At 51.4% G+C, this 25,267-nt stretch overlaps 10 protein-coding genes across 10 annotated transcripts; 4 read left to right on the top strand and 6 right to left on the bottom strand.

The window, feature by feature from the left end:
• Positions 1-924: 924 nt before the first annotated feature.
• On the top strand, positions 925-2,235 carry N7515_001519 (cyclin family protein; the record flags this gene model as incomplete). Its single annotated transcript, XM_056662263.1, has 2 exons — positions 925-1,574; positions 1,638-2,235. The coding sequence occupies 2 exons, from the start codon at positions 925-927 to the stop codon at positions 2,233-2,235; spliced, it is 1,248 nt and encodes a 415-aa protein (XP_056524376.1).
• Positions 2,236-7,016: 4,781 nt separating this feature from the next.
• Positions 7,017-8,682, bottom strand: N7515_001518 (GNAT family N-acetyltransferase; the record flags this gene model as incomplete). Its single annotated transcript, XM_056662262.1, has 2 exons — positions 7,017-7,134; positions 7,223-8,682. 2 exons carry the CDS (start codon positions 8,680-8,682, stop codon positions 7,017-7,019), a joined length of 1,578 nt encoding a protein of 525 aa, XP_056524375.1.
• Positions 8,683-9,257: 575 nt separating this feature from the next.
• Positions 9,258-10,709, bottom strand: N7515_001517 (putative proline utilization protein PrnX-like; the record flags this gene model as incomplete). The annotated part of the gene is made up of 1 exon (XM_056662261.1): positions 9,258-10,709. The coding sequence occupies one exon, from the start codon at positions 10,707-10,709 to the stop codon at positions 9,258-9,260; it is 1,452 nt and encodes a 483-aa protein (XP_056524374.1).
• An 866-nt stretch (positions 10,710-11,575) lies between these two features.
• Positions 11,576-12,252, bottom strand: N7515_001516 (GNAT family N-acetyltransferase; the record flags this gene model as incomplete). The annotated part of the gene is made up of 2 exons (XM_056662260.1): positions 11,576-12,152; positions 12,242-12,252. The coding sequence occupies 2 exons, from the start codon at positions 12,250-12,252 to the stop codon at positions 11,576-11,578; spliced, it is 588 nt and encodes a 195-aa protein (XP_056524373.1).
• A 645-nt stretch (positions 12,253-12,897) lies between these two features.
• On the top strand, positions 12,898-13,843 carry N7515_001515 (pyrroline-5-carboxylate reductase; the record flags this gene model as incomplete). The annotated part of the gene is made up of 2 exons (XM_056662259.1): positions 12,898-12,934; positions 12,993-13,843. The coding sequence occupies 2 exons, from the start codon at positions 12,898-12,900 to the stop codon at positions 13,841-13,843; spliced, it is 888 nt and encodes a 295-aa protein (XP_056524372.1).
• A 173-nt stretch (positions 13,844-14,016) lies between these two features.
• N7515_001514 (uncharacterized protein) lies at positions 14,017-15,252 on the bottom strand (the record flags this gene model as incomplete). The annotated part of the gene is made up of 1 exon (XM_056662258.1): positions 14,017-15,252. One exon carries the CDS (start codon positions 15,250-15,252, stop codon positions 14,017-14,019), a length of 1,236 nt encoding a protein of 411 aa, XP_056524371.1.
• Positions 15,253-17,295: 2,043 nt separating this feature from the next.
• Positions 17,296-18,926, bottom strand: N7515_001513 (DnaJ family domain-containing protein; the record flags this gene model as incomplete). The annotated part of the gene is made up of 2 exons (XM_056662257.1): positions 17,296-18,492; positions 18,555-18,926. The coding sequence occupies 2 exons, from the start codon at positions 18,924-18,926 to the stop codon at positions 17,296-17,298; spliced, it is 1,569 nt and encodes a 522-aa protein (XP_056524370.1).
• A 311-nt stretch (positions 18,927-19,237) lies between these two features.
• On the top strand, positions 19,238-19,743 carry N7515_001512 (mitochondrial 37S ribosomal protein mS37; the record flags this gene model as incomplete). The annotated part of the gene is made up of 3 exons (XM_056662256.1): positions 19,238-19,364; positions 19,497-19,576; positions 19,645-19,743. The coding sequence occupies 3 exons, from the start codon at positions 19,238-19,240 to the stop codon at positions 19,741-19,743; spliced, it is 306 nt and encodes a 101-aa protein (XP_056524369.1).
• Positions 19,744-20,075: 332 nt separating this feature from the next.
• N7515_001511 (cytochrome P450) lies at positions 20,076-21,745 on the bottom strand (the record flags this gene model as incomplete). The annotated part of the gene is made up of 3 exons (XM_056662255.1): positions 20,076-20,212; positions 20,265-21,358; positions 21,417-21,745. 3 exons carry the CDS (start codon positions 21,743-21,745, stop codon positions 20,076-20,078), a joined length of 1,560 nt encoding a protein of 519 aa, XP_056524368.1.
• Positions 21,746-23,192: 1,447 nt separating this feature from the next.
• On the top strand, positions 23,193-25,034 carry N7515_001510 (F-box protein; the record flags this gene model as incomplete). The annotated part of the gene is made up of 1 exon (XM_056662254.1): positions 23,193-25,034. One exon carries the CDS (start codon positions 23,193-23,195, stop codon positions 25,032-25,034), a length of 1,842 nt encoding a protein of 613 aa, XP_056524367.1.
• Between the last annotated feature and the right edge of the window lie 233 nt (positions 25,035-25,267).

Raw genomic sequence — 25,267 nt, 5'->3', positions numbered from 1 at the left:
CAAACTGTCTATTACCCGTGTACCTATGGAATGGAATGGGATCCGCGTCTCGCTCAGATATGAGACGATCGGCGAGTTTCATGTTCAAGAATAATTGATCGAGGGCCACTGGGTGGTAGGGGATATCAATAGAGGAGAGGAGGGCCTAGCGAAGTGGATGAATTGGATGAATCTAGGGATAAGCACAGTTTCGATCTCTCTCAAGCGCCAACTGAGTATCTTAGATCCAACTATGCATCTCCCATCCTTCTTCTCTTACTGGTCCTTGCAGGCAGATTCTTTTTCCTCCCCCCCCCCCCCCCCTCCCTCCCTCTCATACCATATAACTAGAGGTATTCCACCATTCTTCACGAGATTCATCCACATGCTCAACGTCGTCATTCTTCTTTCCTTTCCTCCCCTTTCCTTTTATTTCAGTCTTATTTCAGTCTATTCCAGTCCTCTAGACTCTCTATATCTTTAATAATTCCCTCCGAAACCGATATTCAATATATTGGACTACTGCGTTGACTGTGGATTTTGTCTCTCACCAATAAATCTCCGTCTCGGCAGGTCTCACTCTTCTCTGGAGAAGCTCAGTTAGGGCTATCGATAAAGGGTTGACACGACAACCCCCAACTATCCTTACTGCAACATTCTTTTTACAAGAACTACTTCTCCTGCTGGTTCAGGAATTTAGTACTTCATTATCAGTTTGGTCTTCGCTTCAACTTCTGTCGACTACATCCCTCCGATCTATACCCTGAAGTTTTGAAGACAAAGACCTTTGTTCTACTGTCTTTCACCACCACAAACACTCCTTGTATCTGATTGTTCACAATTTACTTGTGCCTGAACTTGACTATCTACATCTCGACTACTTAATTGTCAACCCTCGACCTTCCTTTTACTCTCCACCCACCATCTCTCACAATCACACTCACAATGGATTCCATCTCGCTCAACCGAGCAGCTCTCGACGAGTTCGTCACAACTCGAGTCACTCGTGAAATGATCACCCACTTGGCCCAACAAGCCGGTCAGGTCATCCGCTGTGAAGCCCATGTGACCAACACAGTCAACCAGAACGGACAACCCACGCCACCAGCCACTCCCCCCATGGAACCAACCGACTTACCTGCACTACCATCCATTGAAGCATTCATTGCCTCATTAGTCGCCCGGTCGCAGGTACAAGTCCCCACACTCATGAGCTCCCTGGTCTACCTCGGCCGTCTCCGTTCCCGTCTGCCGCCAGTTGCCAAGGGCATGCGCTGCACAGTCCACCGCATCTTCCTCGCCTCACTCATTCTCGCCGCCAAGAACCTCAACGACTCGAGCCCCAAGAACAAGCACTGGGCCCGATACACCGTCGTCAAGGGCTTCGAAGGCTTCGGCTTCTCCCTCCCAGAGGTCAACCTCATGGAACGCCAGCTCCTCTTCCTTCTAGACTGGGATCTCCGCATCAGCGAAGAAGACCTATTCACCTACCTCGAGCCCTTCCTAGCTCCGCATCGCCAGCGTCTCATCGCCCAAGAGCGCGAACGTCTCGCAGAAGAGGAACACCGCCACAAGCAGCAACAACACCGCGAATGGTATGATAACCCCCCTTGAAAACCCCATTCCAATCCTTCCATTCCACTAACCTCTCCTCCCAGGCGCCGTCTCCACGCATCAGCAGACCTCCTCGCCAGCCGTCTCCGCAGACAAAAACTCGAAGCCCGCTGTGACAGCCGTCGCGCAGACAACTCCCTCCGTCGTCTCCCAAGCCACGCCTCCTGTCCAAGCGTACACAACGCCTACAACGCCCCGCAATCAGCCGCAGACCACGATCGCTACAACCCTTACCACCGCCAACGCGCTTCCCCAAATCGCGTCCACCGCTCCATCTCCCCGCCCTCAGTTCGTGACGTCCCGCCTCTCACTCACGCCGAGACCTTCAACTCTCTTTGCTCGCGCTCTTCCAGTCTCGCTCCTGCCAGCTCAAGGGGAACACCGGCGTCCATAAGCACGGTCTCCTCCCACGGTACCGACGACGTCATCCTCACGGACCTGGGCCGCAGTCCGTCCTCTATCTCCTCACTGAACTATAGCTACGTTAACGTCGGCCATCTCGAAACTAAGAAATCTTTCGAGCCTTCCCGCCAGCCTTCGAAGAAAATGAAGGTCGGCGGCCATGCTCATAGCGGCGGTTTTGTCGCGAGGTTCTTGGCTTCGGCGACGGGTTCGTATATGGGTGGTCGACGATCTCATTAATCGAGCTGGTCTCGATTTGTTTTTTTATTTTTTTCAACTTTCTTTTGGCCAACTGGTCAATTTAATTCATGTCATGTGCAACCCTCTCTCACATGATGACATCCACAATATGGCTTGTATTTCTTTTTCGATACTTATTCCCGCTTCTCAAAAAGCTGTTCACACGCTGATACGCATTCTGTGCCAATACCCCTTCGCTCACATGAATATCCTTGGTATTTTAACATACCACATGGTCATGCTGAGCCAATCCGCTCGAGACATCTGTTCTCTTTTATTTCCTGTTTCTTTTCTTTCTTCCTTCTCATTATCCTTATCCTTCTCTATCACTCACTTGCATCTGCCCCGAGCATCGGCGTTATGCTCCGGTTCGTCATTTCCTCGGTGTTATCCATACGGCTGTTCTCAGCTCATATTTTTACCCTGGTTCACTTAGACGTTGTCGCTCGCGCTCTATGTATTTATCTGTCAGACAATCAAGATTATTATTAAACTACGATTCTTTTGTAACTTAGCTAGACTCGCGGCCTTGAAGTAGTCATAGTAACAATCTCAGACATGGAGACGCTCCTTGCTCCGCTCAATGTATTGGTACTCCAAGGTTTGAAGGTATGGTGTACTGGTAATGCACCCCCTTTACGCCTCTTCGGCTCACGGACGGAGTCTCGCCCTTCATCATTCTTGGTCAGGTGGCATTGACAGCCTCCGGCTATGGACACATTTGGACTAGCGTGGTTTAAGGTATGGGACGATGAAAGTGACATGATCGTGAATGATACGGAAGATTGTTTTATTTAGTGACAAGATTAGTGACAAGACTGAAAATCAGATTCAGGCTATGCAGTTAGTGAAGTCGGAATTGCGTGGTCTACAGCGAATACACCGTAATAGCAAATAAATGGGTAGAATTTATTAAGCTACTTAAAGTTTGTTATGTAGGCACGAGTCCTGAGAGTAGAGGCACGAAAGAGAGGGACGTGAAAGGAAAGAAGGCATCCGCAGGCGAAACACCTCGGTCGTCCTGGAATAGAGCATCCGTATGAAGAACCGAAGAATGTGACTCGATGAAGGTCACTTTCATTGCTGGTTTGACCGTGATAGGTTGATATGTAGAGTGTAGACTGTGGCAGACCAGGCACTTTGTGAGACCATATCCGGTGGCAAGTTGCATAGAGAAGTAGATTTGAGTACGCGATTCATCTGTGAGAGTTGCACCGTGGCGGTAATTGTGGGCGGCTGCCGTGATGCACGGAGACAGGGCGGATGATGGAAAGCCCACGGGGCATGTCCTCAAGATGATGATCAACACGTGGGTAACCGCCGAGAGATGGTTTGTCCGGGTAGCGTTGAGCAAGCCCGCAAAGGTGAAGATGTCTTTCACGTCGGTAACCACCGGGAGATGGTTTGTCTGGGTAGCGATGAGCCTACCCGCAAAGGTGAAGATACCAATGTGACGTGCCAGATCTTTGAAGAAAGAACGCATTCAAAGTGGAACAGATATGAAGAGAAAAGAAGAAGAGAAGAAGAAAGGAATCCGTCAAGAAGCTTGTCAACACCCCTCTCGTCACAGGACTCGGACTCAACAATCGTCAGGCAGTCACAGAAAAGGGTCAAGGCACATATTGATAGACGGGTTGTATGGTTAATGGTGGTTGGTGGTCAAGATGAAGCAGAGATGCAAGAACCAAGGAGGCAAAGAGCCATTGCTGGGCATGGTCGACAACACGTAGTCATGATGATAGTCCAAGTATCGGGAGGCCCATGAGTGCGGATGATCGGTGTTTTGACTGGTTATCGGGATGTAGAGATTCTCTTGTGGCAGCACAACCAATATTGACTGGCGGCTAGAATGCAGAGGGCCCTCAGGAGGAGGGGGATGTTTCTTGGTGGTTTCGTGGCAGGTAGTCAGGATGGTAGGGCCGAAGACCGAAGTTTCTTGTTTCACGGTGTGAGTGACTCGCAGTCGATGCGGATCCCAGAAGGCTTGTTGGCCAATGAAGTTGGTAGTGAGTGGCCAGAAAGGCCAAGACGCCAAGTCGAAGAGGTTCGTAGGTGGGTAAGGCGTGGTAGGTCAATGGTGGGTGGTGAATGGTAAGGAGTTGATGAGAAGCCTGTTGATGAACAGGCCAAGAGGAAATTCCCATTTTGAGAAGAGGGTGGATTGTTGAAGGCCGGAGTAGACAGGCCCGTTGGTTGTGGCAGTGAGTTGTAAATGACGATTAAGAAGGCCAGGAACGAAGGCGTCGATGGCAATATCGAGTTGTCGATGGTCCATGGATAATGGTAGGTGGAGGAGCCAGGATAGACAGGCAGATGGGAGGTTGGTTTCAGTGGTGGACAGTCAAAGATAATATTTCGAGGCTTGAAAGGCCGGTTGGTGGATGGTGGTAAATGGCGGTTGGCTGAAGACGAAGAAAGATGGCAAGAAGGATATAGGAGGCATGGCAGACAGCGTGTTGGGAGAGTCGATATGATGGTGGGGGGGTATAAGAGGCAAGATGTGAAGCCAATTGATGGATAAGCGACTGCGTTTAGTAGCTGATGGTCGAGGATAAGACACTGTTGTGAAGGCCAAATTGAAGGGCCCGTAGAGTAAGATGGCAAGGGAGTTTGATCTGAGGCATAATAGACAGTGGAAATGGTCGTTGATTATCGGCGAGGAGATGCAGACAGTTGATGGTTTCTCAAAAGGCTAAGAAGGCCTGGAGACCTTGTGGAGGATGCTCCTGATGGAGGGTGGAACAGACAGTGGAAATGGTCGATGGTTGATGGTTGATGACAAGGCGAAATTGCGAAGGCCTCAGTAGGGCAGTAGGAGCAGTGGATTGAGTGGAGGAGTTTGCCCTACCCAGCCTTCCGATTGTCCTGAAGCCAAAAGAGGCCCGCCACGGCAAGGCTGGATATAGGCGAGTGACGCGGTTGAGGTGACGTGAATAAGCGGGGGTGGTAGAGCGAAGGCTATTTGAGCGACGGTTAAGCGGTACCATATCCAGCCTCCCGATTGTCCTGAAGCCGTGAGGCCCGCCACGGTGAGATTGAATATAGATGAGTAGAGGTGGTGGAGCGGAGGTATTCGCAGCTGGTGGTTGCGGTAGTCGCGGTTCCTATATCCAATCTCCCGATTGTCCTGAAGCCACGAGGCCCGCCACGGTGAGATTGAATATAGATGAGTAGAGGTGGTGGAGCGGAGGTATTCGCAGCTGGTGGTTGCGGTAGTCGCGGTTCCTATATCCAATCTCCCGATTGTCCTGAAGCCACGAGGCCCGCCACGGTGAGACTGAACATAGGCGAGGACTGATGAGAAATGGTGGAGTGGATGTGGTCGCTATACCCAATCTCCCGATTGCCCTGAAGCCATGAGGCCCGCCACGGTGAGATTGAATAGGTATACGTGAGTAAAAGGCGGTCAAATGGATGTGGTCCGTGGATGTTGTTTGGTGGTTGCGGTTGCTATATCCAATCTCCCGATTGTCCTGAAGCCATGAGGCCCGCCACGGTAAGACTGAATATAGGTGAGTAGAGGTGGTTCAATGGACGTGGGTAAGTTGACATGGGTGAGTGCCGTAGTTACCACATCCAGCCTCCCGATTGTCCTGAAGCCGAAGCCCGCCACGGTGAAACTGGATGTGATTGAGTGAAAGCAACTTGAAGGTGTGGAAAACGAAGCGGATGAAGGTGATTGGATGGAGGAGGAGGATAGCAGGCAAAGAGCCAAAGCAACTTGAATGTTTCAGGAAGGTCGAGGCAGCATGGAGTGGAGTTGAGGGAGGATAAGAGTAGTAGTAAAGGTAGAGAGACACGAGTCATCACAACAGACATTTCATCACGTGTGACATGCTATAGCATCTTGTCATGGTGCGCCATGATTGAGAGCCATGACACCCAGAGGTGGAAGGTCCCTAAGGTAGGTGGCCTGAGGTTGGATGGTGTCTGAGATGGCGTGGTGCCTGAGGAGTGATGGGAATGATAAAAAAGGAAGAGGTGTGTAGAAGGAAAAGAAAGAAAAAGAGAAGAGGAAGAGGAGGGGGTATTTATACCCTTTCCATGGCTGAGCTGAACAAGGAAGGAACGTGCCTGTGCCGTCCTTATTTGCAACGCAGTTCTTCTTGGATGAGAAGGAGCGAGGACGGTTCCTTCCCTCTTCAATGCGGGCCCCAAAACACGTGTATGGAATATGGGGATCATCTCCAGTACTGATAAGGCAGTGCCAATGCCAGAACTAGCTATGCACCAACAGGCAGGTAGCAGGCCCATTAGGAGCTTGACTTTGTGAAGTCGTTGAATCTATGTGGTATTGGGACGAAGGACAAGTTGTGTGGAACCGATATACGACCTCATGTCTCAACCATACGAAGCCGACTCCAGGCACGTCATAAATCGTGGAATTCCCAAGGTAGAGTATCAATAACGAAGGTTATCATTATACCGATGGTGTATCACGTAGCCCATGAGCGAATATGACTCGCTCAATAGACAAAGCTGCTCAGAAGCTTATCCAAGTAGCCGGAGAGCTTTCCCCAACTACCCAGATCCAACCACTACTCAAGTCTATGTGTAAGAACCCCCAGTCTAACACTCGCATTGGAAACCAACAACCACTCTGGTCGTTCTATTGGGCTAATCACCGCCCTTATAGGAATGCATAAATCTCGTTACAGAGCCGAGATAGGGCAGTAAGTCATAGCAAACAAAAGAAATCAAAATCCGGGCAATGCTAGCTGTTTCGTTACTCATGATCATGGCAATGCAAAAATCTCCCACTCGGGCACATATCCCAGCCCCTATAGAACCGGGCTTTCCCAGTAGTCACGCTTGATCCGCATAATAGCCGAGTGCTTATGCGGGAAGCTGACCTCGCCTTCCTTATAGAAGCCCGCTTCTTGGAGGTAATTAATCAGTCTGCGAAAGGATGTTAGCATATCGACATCCACACCCTGCCCTTACTACCAGCGCATCCAGCTAGTAGTCCAATGCAAATTTAACTCACTTGATATTATCAATCCTCGGCTCCAGAACCACAGATTCAGTTCGCATATCCGCCAAAAAGCAATGGTGCACCAGCGCACTCAACCAAACCGCAACCCGGTGCGCACCGCGGAACTCCTGTTCCCCGATAAGCAGATGGATTCCCCGATCGTAGTTGCCAACGTGGTCCAGAAGTCGGCCTAGTGGATCCTCTTTCACCCAGTAGATCTCGAAATACCCGAACGGCTTCCCATCCCAGCATCCAATCACAGGGAAGCTGTGTCGGCTAGTCAGATTCGCGAGCAGGAACTTCTCCTGTACGGATTTCGGCCCGCCTTCGGACCACATTGCTTCCACTCGCGGCACGTTCATCCACCGATGCAGCGTGTCCAAGTCCGAGCAGATGTTCTCCGTGAGATGCTGCTCTATGCTGGTAACGGATGACGTCACCGGTGTCCCCGGTCGACTGCCGCTACCGGGTTGTGACTGTGAGGTCGAGGCCGCCATCGGCGCAAATGGGACCCGGAAAGACAGATACTGACTCAAGCTGGGGATGTACCGGACGTAAAATACCTCGCCCTGGTGCGGCGCCTTCGGGCGCACGGGATGCCGCACCCCGTTCGTGAAGATATACTGAGTTGGCGGGGGCGGGAAGTACGTTGGCAAATGACTCCCTGAGGTGAAAGGTCCCACGGATGTGAACGGGCCCATGTTCGCCGTGTGGAAGGTTGCTTCCATGGGCGCCAGCTTGAGCGTCGTGGCGGAGGGCAGGCCGTCGCGCGTCGGCGAAGCATCCCGGGACACAAACGGTGATGGAGATGGGTTTGCGCGAGGTGTGAGTGTGAACAGGAACAGTCGCGGATCCAGCTGCCAGAAGCTGCGTCGGCTTACAAACATCGTCGACCAGCTGCTTGAGTCGCGGGTTTCGATTGGCTGCAGGCCGACGGAGGAATCTTCGGTCGCCAGGAGACCCATGCGCTCGAGCTTCTGGAGCAGGTTCCGGCCTTTGAATATTCCCTCGCGCTTAACGTTTATCCGCCATTCGCCTTTCGGTCGTCCGTCGCGGGGGGTCTTGCTTGAGGCGGCGGTTTCGAGGTGCAGGTCTGGCTCTGGCTCATGGAAGTACCACCACAACGTTGCCCAGAGCATCATGGCGATCAGACGTGTGGGCGAGGCTACGGGCTTGAAATCGCTCGAAGGTGGGTTGACTATGTAAGAGATGTAGAGGGAGTCGCGGGTCAAGGTGGGAGTGGTGAAACGAGTGACACTGCCGCCATCGTCGCACGGATTCTCGGAGTCTGGCTGGTCTGTCTGTTCCTTTGATTTGCGAGGCTTCGCAGTATTTATCATAATCGTCCAGCCGGGAGGGAAGGTGTAGTTGTGCTGTACGGTGAAGTCGGCCGACTTAAAGGCGACCCCACCAAAGACAGGCGATACGTTGAAGGTGAGGCCATTGGGGAGGTGGCAGGTGGTGTTTCGCATGATGAGGAAATGCCCTTTGGGTTCGACCGGGTCCGAGTCGAAGATGGTGCTTTATAGCAAAAGCCGCAGGCTTAGCTTTTTCCTCTCTGAGTTGGGCCCCTCACTGCGCGGGGTGTCAAGAATGGTGCACTGATGTCAGTATGTTTAAAACCACGATAGTCCAATACTGAAGCTTGGATTGGTAATGTGAAGCTGGAGATTGCTCAGAGGGAAAAAATTGAAACTGGTGCCGAGACGTTACATCCCCGCGCATCAGCCCACCATAGCTTTTTTATGTCTTCCAAGGTTTGTTCCCGAGCTTCGAGGTGAATTACATCAGGAGCTTAATTGCACTCGTGATATTCTATGTTTAGCCAAAGCTTTAGAACATTAGTACTGTTCGTATACAATAGTTAGCTGATTATTGGCTATTTCTTTTCTGGTTCTAGCCTCAAGATATTGTAACAACTAACTGCTGAGTCTCCGAGAGGTCTGTCGATCGAACTCATAGAACAAATTTCAGGCTGATTTCTCCGAATCAGCTCTGAGCCAATAAGAAATAAAGTAAAATAAGCAAAGGGTATCCAGTCAAGCAATCAAAAGTCCTCCACTGTGGTCCCCAGCTTCCGCTCCCGCGCCAAGCGCACCAGATCGCCGCCAGTAACAAGGTCCATCAATCCAAGACCAACAGATTTGTAGATAACATTACCACGCCGCGACCATTCATGCAGGCTCTTCTCTTCGTCCACTGTCTCAGCGTTGCGAGTGGCATCACGCACCATCAGCAGCTCACCCAACTCGACAACTTGTTTCGGCTTAATTTCGGCTTGGATAATCTCGCCCGCCTCCTTCATAGCTGCATCCAGACTATCCACTACAATCACACCACTACGGGTGATATGTTTGTGCCAATGACGATGTGGAGGTTGCACACTGACCTCGTCGCGGAGGATATCCGGGTGGATTTCAGCCATGTGGGCCTTGTATGAGCCGATCGCGCAGATCAAACGGCCCTTCTGGCGGCCTTCGCCTGTGGTAAGATACTCTGCGGGGAACAGTGGCTCGGGGGACGGGGTACAGCAGAAGATCGCATCGGCCTTGCGCACATGCGCCTTCAAAATGCGAGCGTACTCGCCGAAATCGGTGCTCATGGCCGAAAACTTGACGTCCCGGCGCCATTCGGTGTTCTCGGACTTATAGATCTCGCGCAAAAGCTCTGCTGCACGCTCGAAAGAACGGTTCACGATGTATACTCGGCGAATGTCCTCACCGCGGAGGACCAACGCCAAGCGGATGTGCCAGTATGCCTGGGTGCCCGCTCCAAACACGAGGAGAGTGCGCACCTTCTTGCGCTTGTTGAACATCAACAGTGAAGCCAAGGCCGTGCGGAATGCCGTTAGTTCATGTGCGTTAATCAAAGCGAAAGGCAAACTCTCGCCATCGAGTAGTGTTACACTGCCGCGAGGCGAGGTGTCACGGGCCCCTGCGCCCGGCCAAGCGCCAAGAGTTTTGGAGACGTTGGAGGTAACGTTTTGCTGGTTGACACACCCACTGAGAAGTGTAGAGCCATCTGTGCTTGATGCTGTCGTACTGCTGTCATTGGTGGTTGTGACGGGGCTGACCGAATTGCTGTCCTCCTTGTCGCCTTGAGAAGAGCCCACAGATAGATCACTCATGTCGGACGACAGAGAAGCCACCGAGTTTCGGAAAGAGCCTCGTCTGCGTGAAATAATCTGCTCCTTCTCTTGGGTATCCACAATGTCACGTTCAATAGCACAGCCGGCCTTAGCCCCGTCCTGCAGGGAAATCATCTTGATGCCAATTGTCTGTCCAGTGCTGGCCGGCATGAAAAGGGTGGTGCAGCCATTCTGGCGTGTAATGGCAGTTCGCTGGGGTTGATAAGCTGCCGAGCAACCTTTCTCCTGAGATCCGCTGGAATAGTCTCGTAGGGCATCGGCGAGATTGCGCTGCAGCGCAACCACATCGTCGCGGGAAAGCGCGTGTAGAAGTTCACGGAGCTGGGATCGGGATAGGACGGTGAGAGGCATTTAGGTGGTTCGTAGGATTGAAAACAAAAGGGGGAGAGGTGTGGTGTAAACTTGTAATAGTGGGGGAAGAAAGATAGAATCACTGAGATCTGCAAAGAAAGATCCAGTTAGCCAAGACAGTCCCATTCGCGTCTCTGCCAAGATAAAGAGTGGAACACCTCACTCGGATTCTATTATGATACACGCGAGTTATCACGCTTCACTCTTGAGTGCTAACGGTCAAACGGGGGACTATGGGCCTTTGGCCGAGAGAAGTCGGGCGTCGGAAACAGCGCCTTCTCCGAGGATGACGACAGGCTGAACTCCGAGGTGGGGGAGGAGCGGAGACGATCAGGAAAGTTGGATGAAAGAAGCTGATCAACTTGATAGCGGACAATGGAAGTCGCAGTAGTGCTCAGACCTCAACAGAAAACAGTACAGATGTCTATGCAATAGTCTCGAGGACGTTCAAAGTGGCACTTTGAAGATGATAGCGAGCATCCCTGGTGAATTCGGACATGGAGCTAACCCTAATGCGGAGATTTGTATACGCCACTGGTGGGGCGCATCGGTGCCGGCAAGAATCAGATAGGCGCTATAAATATCTCTATGACTTCGCAGCTATTAAGCGCAACTACTTGGGAAAGGTCTTCTCAATTGAAGTGCAGCTTCAGACATTTAACAAACATTATGTCTACAGGGCTACATACACATCATCATGATGAGCGGGTAACATTTCCGCTTTCTGGGTGACTACTGACTAGGTCCTCCCTTGTCAATTGTAGCTATTTCGATGGGTGAGATACACAGTACATGATCGATGTAGCATATCTCGTACTGCTGTTTGTAATAAGGAGCTCTAGACTGAGGGTAGAAATCCAATATCTCTATCCTCCCTTCACCCGTAAACGCTGCGCAAGCACCTGACAAGGCCAAGTCCCTTGAAGGTCCAAGCGCTCACATCGCTCAAACCCTTGCGACTCATAATATCGAACCAATCCACCATCACCACCAGCGTAGCAATCAACCCGCAATAACGAAGCCCCAGCCCCATTGGCAAGATCACGAGCATGTTCCAAAAGACGCTTGCCAATCTTCTGCCCAGCCGATTGTCGATCCGAGACTAACAAGCGCACGTAAAGCTCAGGCTCAGAGACCGCTGGCGCATAAGGCATCTTCTCTCCAACGGCAAGTGCGCCTATGATGGGCCCCGAAGGTCGATCTTGGTTCATTGGCGTGTCATCCGCAACCTTAATGGCGAGCCAGAGGCCGAGACCGGTTGTTGCGAACTCTTCGAGTTGTTCAGCGCGTCTTGGGTTCTCTGAAAACGGGGATGATCCCCACTGCCCGACTCTGTCGGTAGATTCTAGCCATTTGACGGCGTTGTCTAGGAGAGCGAGGACTGCTGGGCCGTCGTCTACTGTTCCTCGGACGATAGCGATGTGGGATTCATTGGGAATTGCACTTTCGAGAGTCTTAGTGGATATCCTTGGATGGGCTTTCGGATTTGATCTTCATTGAAGGTGGTTGGCCCTTCAGGCAACAGTACTTACTTTGATGCCATGATTGAGATGCGATGTAGCTGTCGAATATCCTCGAGGCATAAGCTAAATCATTGATACTAGGACATCCGAACAAGTGATCATCCCCACTCTTATACCTAAAATTGCCTTCACTGCTTTCCTAGGTCGGGAAGAGCCTCGATCCGTCTCACTATTGGGGCTCCGTGTCCAAATTCCATTGGTTGAGCTCGTAACTTTCGGCATAGTAGCGTGTGGGGGGCGGTCATAGTGTCAAATGAATCCAAAGTAGTACGAATTATGTGGCTCGGAGTCGTTGCTAGGCTACAATTTTAATTTATCCACCAAGCTCGGCGTCGCTCGACGGGCAGGAGCCGCAGGACTTGAGATACCCGCCGAGGGCTGCCGAAGTCGCCGGGGTCGGGGACTTGGGGCAGTCCGAGCCCGAAACATCGGGCTCTTTTGATTCGGAGATGTTGTTGATCTCTCTCTTGCATACTGCGGAGTGCGGAGTAGGAAATGGTGATTGTTGAACCTCGGCATCGTCCGCCGATCGAATAACTACGTCGGAGGCCTCAGCCGAGTTATCATGGCTTAAGATCGACAGTGCTCCAGATCTGACCCCGCAAGGGGCCGCGACTGGCAACCGTTGATCTTACAACTCTCCAACTACCAAAAAAAACTTCATAATGGCCTCAGGACAAACCCTCGGTTTCATTGGATGCGGTATGTACACATGAAGCTCGTTGGAACAAATCAAGCAGCAGAAACTAACAAATTCAAGGTAACATGGGCGGCGCCGTTCTAAACGGCCTCCTCAACGCCGCATTCTCAAGCAACACCGACAAAGAGAAATCCGAAGAACCCCCCATCTCGCACATAATAGTCTGCACAAAAACAGAAGCCTCCGCAGCCCGGATCAAGTCCACCCTTTCCCCTGAACACAAAGACTTAATAAAAGTCGTCTTCGACCAAAACGTGCAAACGATGTGGGAATCAGATATCATAATCCTGGGCTGCAAACCCTACATGGCACCCGCTGTCTTAGGCGAAAAAGGCGCCGCCGCTGCCCTAGCCGGCAAACTCGTCATCAGCATGCTGGGCGGTCAATCAGCCTCAGCAATAACCAACCTCATAAACCCAACGCCGACATCCGCATCACCGGCACCACACGTCATAGTCGCGGTCCCAAGCATGGGCGCCCAGCTTGGGCAGTCAATGACTATTATCGAGACGCCGGAGCCTACGGTCCCGAGGGACCTGGCGGCGATGGCGGACTGGATTTTCGAGCAGGTTGGCGAGGTTAAGTATCTGGGGGCTGAGCATGTTGGGCTTGCGACTGTGCTTGTTGGGGCGACTATGGCAACGATGACGATTCCGATTGAGGGGTTGCTGGATGGATGTGTTGCGGAGGGGCTTAAGAGGGGGGATGCGATGGAGTTGGTGTTGCAGGGAGTGAAGGGGTTGTTGGCTGTGCTGCAGAGTGGGCAGCATCCGGCGGTTGTTAGGGAGAGTATTTCTTCGCCTAAGGGGTGTACGATTCAGACTTTGTTGAGTCTCGAGAAGGCGGGGACGAGGTCCGATTTCTCAGAGGCGATTGTTATGGGGAATACGCATTTGAGGGAGAAGATGTAGGTCTGGTACAGCAGGGACACTAGGGGTAATGTCTGCTTGAAGGTGTCAATATTAGATTTCTTGCATGGAACTATACGGCCCGCGTATGTGTGTTTAGAGGGCTTCAGGTATGTAATATGCACTTGAACGCGAGATATCCCAGATTAGACTCATTTCTGTTGCTGGTTCATTGTTCATCCCCAGATGGCATCATCATCTTTAACCAGATCATCCTCATTTAATACCTGTAGCCCGTTGCCACGCTCCTCTAGCTTCCGTTGCCGCTTTGTCACTGTACGCCCGGGGGTAAAGGGTGTTACAGGTGTGAATGGCATATATGGACTGTAAGGAGTGGCCATTCCCGTGAGAGGACCCAGCCGATTTTTGACCGGACGTTCCAAGATCGTAGTCTTGGTAGCCGGTGCACTTTGTAGCGGGTAGGCCTCGCGGAATGGCAGAGATGACGAAGGCGAGGGCGTAGCGAGAGTTAGAGGCGCAGGCGGTCGGCCACGGCCTGGAGGGGGCAGGATAGACCCGCTTGCCTGGTGCTGCGGCACCATAGGAGGAGGACCGGGGTTATAGATCCGGGGCGAGAGAGGCGGGTTTTCGGGCACATACGCTTGGGGTGTGGCTGGGGTCGGCGAGGCCAGTGGAGATGATATGGGCAATTTGCGGACATCCAGGCGCGGCGCGCGCGTTTTGCTTGACTCTGAAGTGGAACGGGAACCCGAGTTGAAGAGCTTGGATAAGCGGGAGCTGGTGAAACCCTTGGTTGGGGACTTCAGCGGTGTCAGTGAGTTCTCCGAGCCATGTGAGACTCGGTCGGCGAACGGGTTTGTGTGTTGACTATCCGGTGACTGTGCCTGGGACTCCAGTTCCCTGGTGGACAGATCAAGTCCGGATGCCTTTTGGGCATCATGCTCCATGACAGCTGCGTAGAGCATCTCCATATCATGCTGGGCTCGTTGTCTATCGTGTGCGACGATCGACTCGTCGATGGTCAACATGCTGCCGTTGACGGATGGCTGGGAGGGTCTGACACTCCTGTTCAACGAGCCCCAGGACCTGAAACCACTGGACTTGGGACTGGGCAGGTTGTGCGACATTGGGGTAACCGGGCTGGGATCCATGCTGACAGGTGGTCTGACGGGCTTCAGCATCTCCATATGCAGTGTATAGTTGGAGGACTGGACAGTCCGACGCAGGCGACGTCCGACGAAGAGAAGTAGGGCTAGGAGGACAGCGACGAAGATCACGTAGGCGCCGACGATGCTCCCAATCTGAATTGCTAGCAGTGGTTTATTCACTAACCGAGGCGCAGCCGAGTTGGCCTCACGTTGGATCTTCTCTTGGGCCCCACGAACCGGGGCGATATGGACAATCAAGAGAGTCGAAAGAACACGCAAAAATAAGACGGCCGGGGTAGACATTCCGGCGCCTGGGCTATAAAAGAGAACAGAGTGGGAGGATGGGAATTATGTCTAAAAGCAAGTGCAGTCAATGATCGACATTTCGAAACAGCAGACGAATCTTGCACGGGCTATGTGATACATGTTCCAAAGGTGATGAGGGCGGCAGAGGGGGGGAGTGCATATAAGAGGTGGGCATACGATGTGACGAGGTGAAGAGAAGTTGGTGCAGGTCAAGGTAAGATGAATCCGTGCCTGTCGTTGGTCACAAATACGCGCCCTTATGCACGATCATCACTTGGCGGCGGCCACTCACAGGGAGAGCCTAGAGGAGGGGAACCCTCAGTTCTGTCAAAAGTCCTTGTCTTTGGCCTATCGGGATGAGGTCTTATCTGGAGGAACTGAAACTTTTATTGCCATCTTTTATCGTGCATTGCCTTCTAGCGTACTAAGTGGGTGTGCCCTCACCGATACACATACACTCCATCGTCTCACTGATGAGGAATGCAATTGCTGGGCCCAGTAAGGGCTCTTTTGGAGACAAAAGAGTTAAGAGCAATTTTCAGGTAAGCTTGATACCAGCAAGGAAGTGCCGAGTCTGCACTGCTTCTTCGACATACACTCAGAAATTGTTTGTCTGAAATTGAACCTCGAGCGATGCAGAGCCATGTCGAATGTCGATAGACGTCGCGCTGGGCGGTAAAGATTCTACTGGCAGAACACAGGCGGTCAATCCCAGACTCATCTATCAAGATGCAGGAAACTTGCACCTGGTCTCTTGTTTAGTACATGCAAGCTGGATATGGTAATTGTTTAGCTAAATTAGCCTCAGGGCAGCTCCATGACAGCTGTGCTTATGTTAGATATTCAATCGAAGATTCAAAGTATTGACACTGTCTACTAGTATTGTCCATGAGCTCATAGAATCGTCCACTACCTTGGATAACTGATTGGGGTTTATCTTGCAAATGATGCTATGATCACTTTACCAGAGTTCTTTCCCCCAAGCGTTCCTTCCAAGTCTCATAGAGTGTACCCTCTTGTCACACAGTCACACTATTACTCTATCAAGAGCCACTAAGACAACCTCGACTGGAACCTCCTGTTATCACGTAACATCCTACAACCCCCCAAGCCCCAAATGGGCAACAAATTCTCCGCAGTCCGGGGCGTAAAACGGTAAAATCAGACCATTTCTACGACCAAGGCAACGCCATCAACGAGATTTAGGTCGGAGACGTAGAGACCATTCCCGTCTCCCCTTCGGCGATTCCGACTTCGAGCAAGCTGGCTGGCCAATAGGCGGCTTCCCCAAGATCCCCTGGCGTCACTTCACCATTCTCATGCACAAGCGAGACGAAGTCGCCAACATGACTACCGAGAATATCGCGATGAAGACGAACGGTACCTTTTTTGTTTGCCCTGACACGATGCCAAAGGATGGATACCTTGGAATGTTCACCGGCATATCAAGAGATCCAGCGGCTTACATTGGTCTTTTTCTGCTTGGTATTGATGTCGTGCTGTTCATGGGTTTCAACACCATATCAAGAAAAGCTTTTGACTTTTGGTTGATGCTTAGGAAGACGGCGGCCGTTCAACCTGATCCGGTGAGGTTTCAACGGAGTATTTTGCGCTACCTTTGGATTTGGATTGGGATAGGGTGCATTGCTATTAGCCTGTCTGTTTTTGCCTTCTTCTAGGGCTGCCTGCTCTTGCGGCTGCCTGGAGAGGTGTGGATGCTCCCACATTAATTTTCATACACGGGCTGGGGTTCGGTCTTCTCGCCTTGGTCTGGGCTTTCGTCGTTGAACCTTTGGTCTTACTGTGGAATGGGCGACGTGCGGCCAAGAGGTATCCCTTGGGAGATGGGAAATGAAGTCACCACATTCTGTGAGGAAAGTTCAAGAGCTGCATGATACCTACTTTTGGGTTGCAATGAGGCCCACCGCTCCTCATGCTTTATATCACATCCATTCTTGTCGTATCATTACCGCTGGTGCGGCTCCGCACAGCATAGCTAGAATGGAAGAATGGTATTCTTTGCTTGATAGTCGTTCGTCCTCAAGATTTAGCAAATAAATCGCGCCATAGCTGCTTCATACCATATCCTTTGGACTGATCCTCCTCATGAATCCGTACATTCTGCGCTGTGCCTAGCGACCCAAACCTACTCGAAGAAGCCGGTGGCACAACTGATGACGGACGCGCACGCTCTGTAGCTCGGCGTTTGATTTCCTCTGCTAGCCCAGGAGCTACATCCGCATAACATGCCTTGAGCTCTCGATCAAGATTGATGTAAGGTTTGTGGGCTGATCGAGGTGCTTGAAGGTTGTAAGAGCGTGCGAGTGAGTTGATTTGCTTCACAGCAAGTTCATGATAAGAGCGCTCGATTGCGAGGTAGCCGGGATCTCGCAATGGGGGAAGATGGGCTAGATCTTCGGAGGGCCCTTCGTTGCCATCTTTGACCGCAGAGTCCTGGGATGTCTTCGGCCTCGACACAATCCGACCATCAGTATCGATATCTGAGACGGATGAATCCTTGTTGGGATCTTCTTTGAATGAAGCTGCCAGGTTCGCTTTCTCTGCGACCCGGGCCTCGGCTGCTGCATAGGCTTTCGCCCGTTTCATTTGCACGTCCAATGATCCGCCCTGGCTCGCAATCAACATCGCAGCATGTCTCCGCCAGTCCGCTCGGAGACGTGCGCGGAACTGACTGATTTCGGTGGCAAGTTGCTGTTGCTTTTCGATCCACGGCGGCACGATGGACTGCTGCTGGATGATCTTATTCATAAAGTATTCAGTTGTATCGATGAATGCGCTGCTCGCATTGTGATCCGTCTGGGTATTGACGCCCTTGCCCCGACGAATCTTCTTGAATTGTCCGCGGGCAATAGCATCCTCTATCCGCTCATTTGCGAGAGATGAAAGACCAGAGATGGAAATTGGCATTGAATGCGCCCCGGGTGTCAAGTTCTCCCTCATCTCGCGGCGCATGTTCTCGCGCTCCTCGTCGGAAAATCCAGGCGCTTTACTCAGTGTGTAGGTAGAAGTGCGGTCTTTTGCTTCTGCTATTCGAAGTCCGTGGGACTTTGGGGGCTTCGGGCTGGGTTTGTAGACGACGGGTTCGGGGATTTTGTATGGCATTCGGATCGGCTTGCTGGCATCGTCCAGCATGCGCAGCGTAGTATCTTCAACGCGCTCGGTTCCTGTCCAAGCAGGAGCAGCAGCTTGCTCTCGCGTGCCTTGCCCAGCAGCAGACTGTGATGGCAAAATGCAGGTTAGAAGTTGCTTGACACGAGATCATGACGAGGACGACATACGGGCATATTAATTATAGAATGAGCAGCCGGATGTTCGCTCCTAAATGAAGCTGCAGCCACTCGCTCAGCGAGTGCTTCTTTCAACTCCTCTGAGAACCCTGCTTGCTCAATGTTACGGCGCGCAGACTGTCCTCCTTCTAGCATCGCATCTTCGGTCATCTGGGCCAGACGACGTCCCATCGGACTATCTTTTTCTTCCGCTTCTGGCTCATGTGCGTTCTTCTTTTCATTATTGCTCGTAGATGAGGGCGGTGTCTGATTCAGTGAACGCGCTGCAGAGAACCGTCTGCTTATAGGAGCTATCGGAGCTCTTAAGGTGCATGTTGAAGAAACACTGCGGAGTTGCGTTGGTAGACCGTATCTCTTGGACATAATTTAGAACACTTTTTGACCAGGAAACAGACGTCGAGAATTTCGAAGAAATAGAGTACAAGACTTGCCAGAACGGTGGCGAGCGTCGAGGTAGATGCCTTTCGCCTCTGATCCATAGCCCCGGCGGGGCCTCAGGCGCAAGAAAACTTAGTCATCCACCTCCGCGGAGTCGAAACTTCGGATTTTGTTTGTCCATCGCCGGCGTCAGTTCCCATCGTTAATTCCACCACGATCGCTCCAAGGCATCTTGCCTTTCCTTGTCCCGTTCAGTACCTCCGCTGCACCATAACAGGTCATAATATCTGCCCACCATGGCTCCCAAGGGCGTCTCCACCCGGCTGAACCCGATGCGTCTCAACACCATCAACCACCTCCGTGTTCGCCGGCCGAATCAGCATGAGCAGAACCCCTGCGTGACAGTCATGTCCTCTATGCTCAGTACGTTCTCATTGTTTTGCGATGGCAATTGCGCAATTACTTTCTCGTCGCCCCGGCTTCGCAACTCGACAGTCGAGAACCTCAAATATTGGCATTTGTGAACGTCTTACTGACAACATCGTGTTCAAACAGACTGCTGGGCTTCCGCTGGATACGGCGCCGAAGGCTGCGCTGCCCTTGAGGCTCAATTGCGGAAGTGCATGGACGCACCGGTACGTTTCAATTTCAACTGTTCTTTCCCTTATCCACGCAAGTCTAACGCATCAACCCAATATTACAGAGATCCAAGGAGCAGAAGAAGAACACCGTCAACTACCACCTGATGAGAATGTACCCCAAGGTCGTTGGCCCCCGCAAGAAGGACGGTGTTCTTGGTTAAGCTGTTTTGTACAATTGGATTGTCTGCGGAGTTGGCAGCAGAAGCGAGCTGTCCACATGGAGTTCTGGGTTTCTTTTTGATAAATTATTTTGTCAACAGCCTCTGCCTGTCAGCATGTGATGATTGGTCTGCTTGTCTGCATCAGAGGCTATGGGAGTTGGCTTTTACTCTTATGTACAGTATACAACTATGGTATGGTATGGCATTTATTAACGTCCGGCGGCAGCCGGATTCTAACCCGGTTGCCTTAGACCTTACATAGGGCATGGAATGACCAATTGGTTATGTTATTCTTTCATTTTGCTACGAGAAGAGCTTCCTAATGGTGTCCTTTAGACGTGCTCGAACTTGAGGATTAGTTTATCACCTGTCGGCTTCACAGTATAGGCATCGATTGCTTCGATGTTGTCGTCGTTGACAATGGTAGTGCGGAAGTTGGTGTACATCGCAGCCACTGCCAGTTTCATCTCTGTCGAGCGACGGTCAGCCTCGGTCGAATGATGGATATTTTGTATTCGTACCTTGCAGAGCGAGATTGCTTCCCACGCACATACGCCCTCCGCTTCCAAACGCCCAGAACCACCGACGTCGCTCTTCCAGATCAGATCGCGAGTTTTCATTTTCCAGCCAGCGCTTTGGTTCCCATCTCTCTGGCTCTGGGAAAACCTCGGGGTTGCGGTGCAATGAGTATGCTTGCGCATTTACTCGGGTATTAGGCGGGATATCTGTATATCCAGCCAGCGTGCATGACGGAGACGGTGTGACCCGAGGCTGGATGCCAGGAATCGGAGCATGAAGTCGTAAAGTCTCTGTCACAATGGCTTCCAGCAGGGGTAGGCTATCAATGGACTTGGCGAGCGGAAACTCGGTTTGCTTTGAGTACGAAACCGGGGGATCAAGAGTGCGCAGCTCCTCCCGGAGCTTATCCTGTACTTCCTGGTTTCGAGAAAGTTGCCATAGCAAATATGTCAGGCCAACAGCACTGGTCTCAAAGCCGGCAGTCAGCTGGTCATACATCTCGCAAGCAATATCGAGTCGCTGCTGTGCCTTGTCCGGCTCGGCTTCCCCATTCTTGAGCGAATGCTTGTCCAAGGATTGCTTCAATTGCTTGTAGACAACAGGCTCGACCCCTGGCTGCGTCGACGAGACTATTTGCTCGGCTCTATCGCATAGATCTAAGGCCCAAGCGTCGAGCATTTTATTCGCTTCGTCGCAATATTTGGGAACCGCGCGAAGACCAATACGTCGCAACCATCCGTCCAAATATGGGACTTCCTGGGCATAGAACTCGAACGGTTTTCGGCACATGTAAAGATGGAGCCAGTGCTTCCGAACTGAGGGGTCTTGTAGGAGATTGGTGCCGTTCTGCAGACCAAACAGATAGGAGGAGACAAAGTCCATCGTCAGACCTTGGTTCAGATCATGCACATCAACTGGTTTCCCAGACTTTGCCGCTTCGTCGAGGATTGGCAACAGTCGGTCCGAGATAATTGCATTTGAAACTATGCGAAGATGCGGCGACGTCTGAAGAGTTGATTTGGAGTAGATGTTGGACAACATTCTCTTCCGAATCGAATGAGCCTTACTCCCCGTCATGGTGAACATGCTGACGGTTCTGTGTCCAGTCATGAGCTAGGATACTCACATCAGATATAGCACTTAGTTATACTTACCCAAACGACGCAAACACTCGTGGATACCAGTCATGTTTCTCGAATCCGCCAGTGTAGACTGACTTGATCCCTCCGTCTACACAGTTTATCGAGATCTCAGATGGCCCCAGTCTGACGATAGGACCGAGTCTCTCATGTGCAGCCTGAATCGTCCGGTTGTTTCGACTTGTGAATCGCTTCCAGAGCATCCATGCCGGTGAGATGGGCACACTCCAGTGTGCATTGGGAATTTTGGATAGTGGGGAGATGAACGCTGGGTAGATGATAAATTGGTAAAAGACAGCACCTGCAACAAGTGCTATTGCCAGGGCAGTGACTGAGAATGCCATTGTAGATCCGGGAAACTTGTTCGTTCCCCTGAGAGACCTCCGGTGGGATAGCTATGCTTTCGCTGGAGTGACGAGATAAGATGTCTGACAGTACGGAGTACACTGTACAGACACAAGAGAAGCGATCCGCTGACTGAACTGAATGTGAGCGGGTATGAAAAGAGCGGTCGCGGACCTCTCCGAACTCCCGGACTGTATACAGCGGAAGTTGCGGAGACGTTATTCCTAGGACAGCTAGCACCTATCCGTGTATTGCAGGTGGTGCCGAGTTCAATCTCTAATCGCAAGAATAAGCTACATACCCCATACCGATTTAGCTTCACTCACTCTGATTCGTTGTCTCTGTGTCCCCTCCCGAGATGATAGATCACCGCCGCGGCGAACCCTTAGGTGATTGAATATCCCCGCTGATAGCCCCCACTTTGGGAGTCGAGGGAGTCACGAAGTATCGTATCCACTATCCAGATGGCCAACGTGAACAGTCACGGTAGAATGGCATACTACCACTAATAGGCAGAGATCTGATCATCTGAGTAGGTAATGTCCAACGAGAACATCCACATTACACATCCCCACGAGCGCGATAAGAGACACGATAAGGGCGATAAGCATGGACGGACAATCATGGACATGGATGCTGCAAATCTCCCCTCTAGTAGTAGCTTTTAAGTTGGACCCAACATATACGAGAGACTACATACATAGCTTACTGTATCCAACCCAATGTGTTCAAGGCAAAATAAGCGGCGGTGCAGTGGATCCAACCCTCCAATACCTAGATCTCCAAGTGAGCCGACGTCAGGTCTAATTACATCACAAGGCAAATCGATGGCAATCTGTATATGAGGAGGGTACCGATGTGTGTATTCCGCCCAAGATCTTCGTCAACAAAGGTCTCCTACAGTAGGGCAATGTGAATCCCCTAGTTAGCTCTGGATCCAGTTGTGCAAGTTGCCGAATTGAGCAGCATTCGACACCAATTGTACGTTGGGGGTGGCGATCTTGATGTCTTTCATTGAGAAACATCGGGTTCGGGAGCCTGCTCTAATAGCGAGAAGGGCCCAATGTCCAGGCTCTTCGCATTGAATGGCTGCATCTGTCTGCAAGATTCAGGTGAACACAAGCCCCAGTTTTGCCCACAGATGCAGCCATACTATGCAAGAAACCTGGACATTGGGCCCTTCTTACAGGATAGACAGTAAGATAGTCCTGATACTGGTGTATTTAAATCGGATGGTCAACCTGGAACAAGCTTGGAGTACAAGCTCCATTTGGCTATTGGAATGGATCAAGGAGACAAGGACTGACTGTCTTCCAAGGTTGTGTATCTCAAATCACACCGCCTTAACCTAACGACCCCACATAGATAAGCCGATAAGCAGGGCAGAAACAAAATCCCCGCAACACTTTGTTATCCTTCGATGTATTCTCCACTGACGTCGTCAAGATGCTGCTGTCTGAACTCCCCGCAGAAATTTTATACATCATCCTAGCCCATCTCCCGAACGTCAATGCATTGGCCAATCTGTCACAGACATGCCATCGACTCCACAAGACTATCCTCGATGGAGAGTCTGTCATATTTCGTGAATTTGTGCAGACCCGATTCCCCGGCATTGAAACCCCGCCATACTGGAGAGATGCAGCACAAGCTCTGACCTCAAGGTCCCGTGCCATGTACAAAAAAGGCATCACTGCACGATTTATCGTGCCGTCAGACTGGACCAAACTTGGTCACCAGGGTGCGATCGTCCGAGACAGGTCTACTCTGGGATACAAACCTCCCATTAGCTCGTACGAGATATGGAACGGCGGAAGCTGGGCTGATCGGAAGGAAGTCATGGCTTGGGGTGCTGGGAATCAACTTGTGATGCGGGTCAACCAACATGGTCATTCCATGAAACAGCAATGGGTTGTGCTCGATGAGCTTGACGCTCTGGACGTCTACGATGATATTCGTTCTCTTCATCTACTATCCTCGCAAAAACGGTACCAGAACGATACCGACGTGGAGCATCTGATCTTCGGTCGGGCACGAGGCGACATCAGTCACATGGTCATTTCTCACAATGAGGGAAAATATGAGCATAAGCAGATATTCAAGACAAATGAGGCCAGTACCGTGGCAACAGACCTGAGTAAAGGCCCCAACCCTGTTTTGGCTGCTACGTTTCAGGGTGATGCTGTTGGCTTTTATCATGCCGAGACGGACGAAGAAGAAATCGAGCCATTCGCGATCCTTCACCCACTATTCGGTACCATTTCTACTACCAGATTGCTATCTTCATCAACGGTTGCAATTGGCACTGGACTGTCTGAAGGCTCTTTGTCTATCTCGCAAATTACACCAACTGGCGTGTCCCATTTACAAGCATACAGTCTGGGAGAACCTGAATGGGCACGCATAGAACACAGCTATGAAAACCCGCCTGCGGTCCAAAATTTATCTAGGGAAACCTTCATCGGCGCCATAGAGCCTCTCGGTGCACACTCCCTCACAGGAGGTTCCCCTGGCGACGTCTTTCTCACTGCCTGGGAGAGTCACTCCGTAAGACTCCACGATCTCCGCGCCCCAGACCCTGTGGTCAATATCTACGTTGATAACACGGACACCAATCCCATCTACAGCCTCCTTTCCTTCGGCCATGATAGTTTCCTAGTTGGAAGCGGCGGCGAGGGCTTGGTCAAGATCTTCGACCTGCGGATGGGCACAAAATCTCGCGCCCTCGATACCCAGATGGAGACTGGCTATTCTTACAGAGCCCCGCCACACCATTACCCCGAGTATGGTTTCTCCACGTTCCTCTCCACTCCCGCACCAGATACATTCACCAACGAAGCCGCACACCCATTCGCTCGCTACCGCGAATCACCTAGTGGCCACCGCCAACCAAATAGCTACCGCGGCCCTGTCTACGCAATGTCCTCGCCTTCTCCGTCCTCGCCGACCGTCTACGCGGGCGTCGTTGGCGGTATTGTCCAACTGGACTTTGTGTCCACGGATGATCTGTTCGGTCCGAACAGAGAATGGTGCCAGAAGAACCTAGGTCTCGATCTGAACACGACTGAAACTCAGTTTCCGGACCCGAGCACTCAGGTGATGAATTTGGGAGGTTATGAGCGTCCGGCTCCGTATGATTTCGGAAGTGTTTCGAAGTTGCGGCGTCAGCGGGAGTTCTGGAAGATTCCACCTGAGGATATGCTTAATGGATATGGGCAAGACTCATGGGATTGGAGATGGGGGAACGTAGAGCAGCGTGGAACTTGGAGGAGCTTGAATGATTCATAGATCTTTGTCTCATACAATTAGGTGTAACTAATTGTAACAAATTCATCTTCGATCCACCTTAAATTTGAGATAATCTTGCCATTTCTAGCTGCATTGTTGGCGTAGGATACAACCTTCAAGAACGGCCTTCTAGTTTCCATTCCTCGATATGCCCGGACGATTGTCGTTTAGGTAGCCACCTACTAGTTACCTAGTAATACTCTGGATGAATGCCTTAATGGAAGATTAAATAT

Source organism: Penicillium bovifimosum (genome assembly GCF_028826915.1).
Source record: "Penicillium bovifimosum strain IBT 22155 chromosome Unknown utg000002l_segment0_segment0, whole genome shotgun sequence".
Classification (NCBI taxonomy): Eukaryota; Fungi; Ascomycota; class Eurotiomycetes; order Eurotiales; family Aspergillaceae; genus Penicillium; species Penicillium bovifimosum.
Note: the sequence above shows the minus strand (reverse complement) of the source record. Positions and strands in the feature narration are given on the sequence as shown.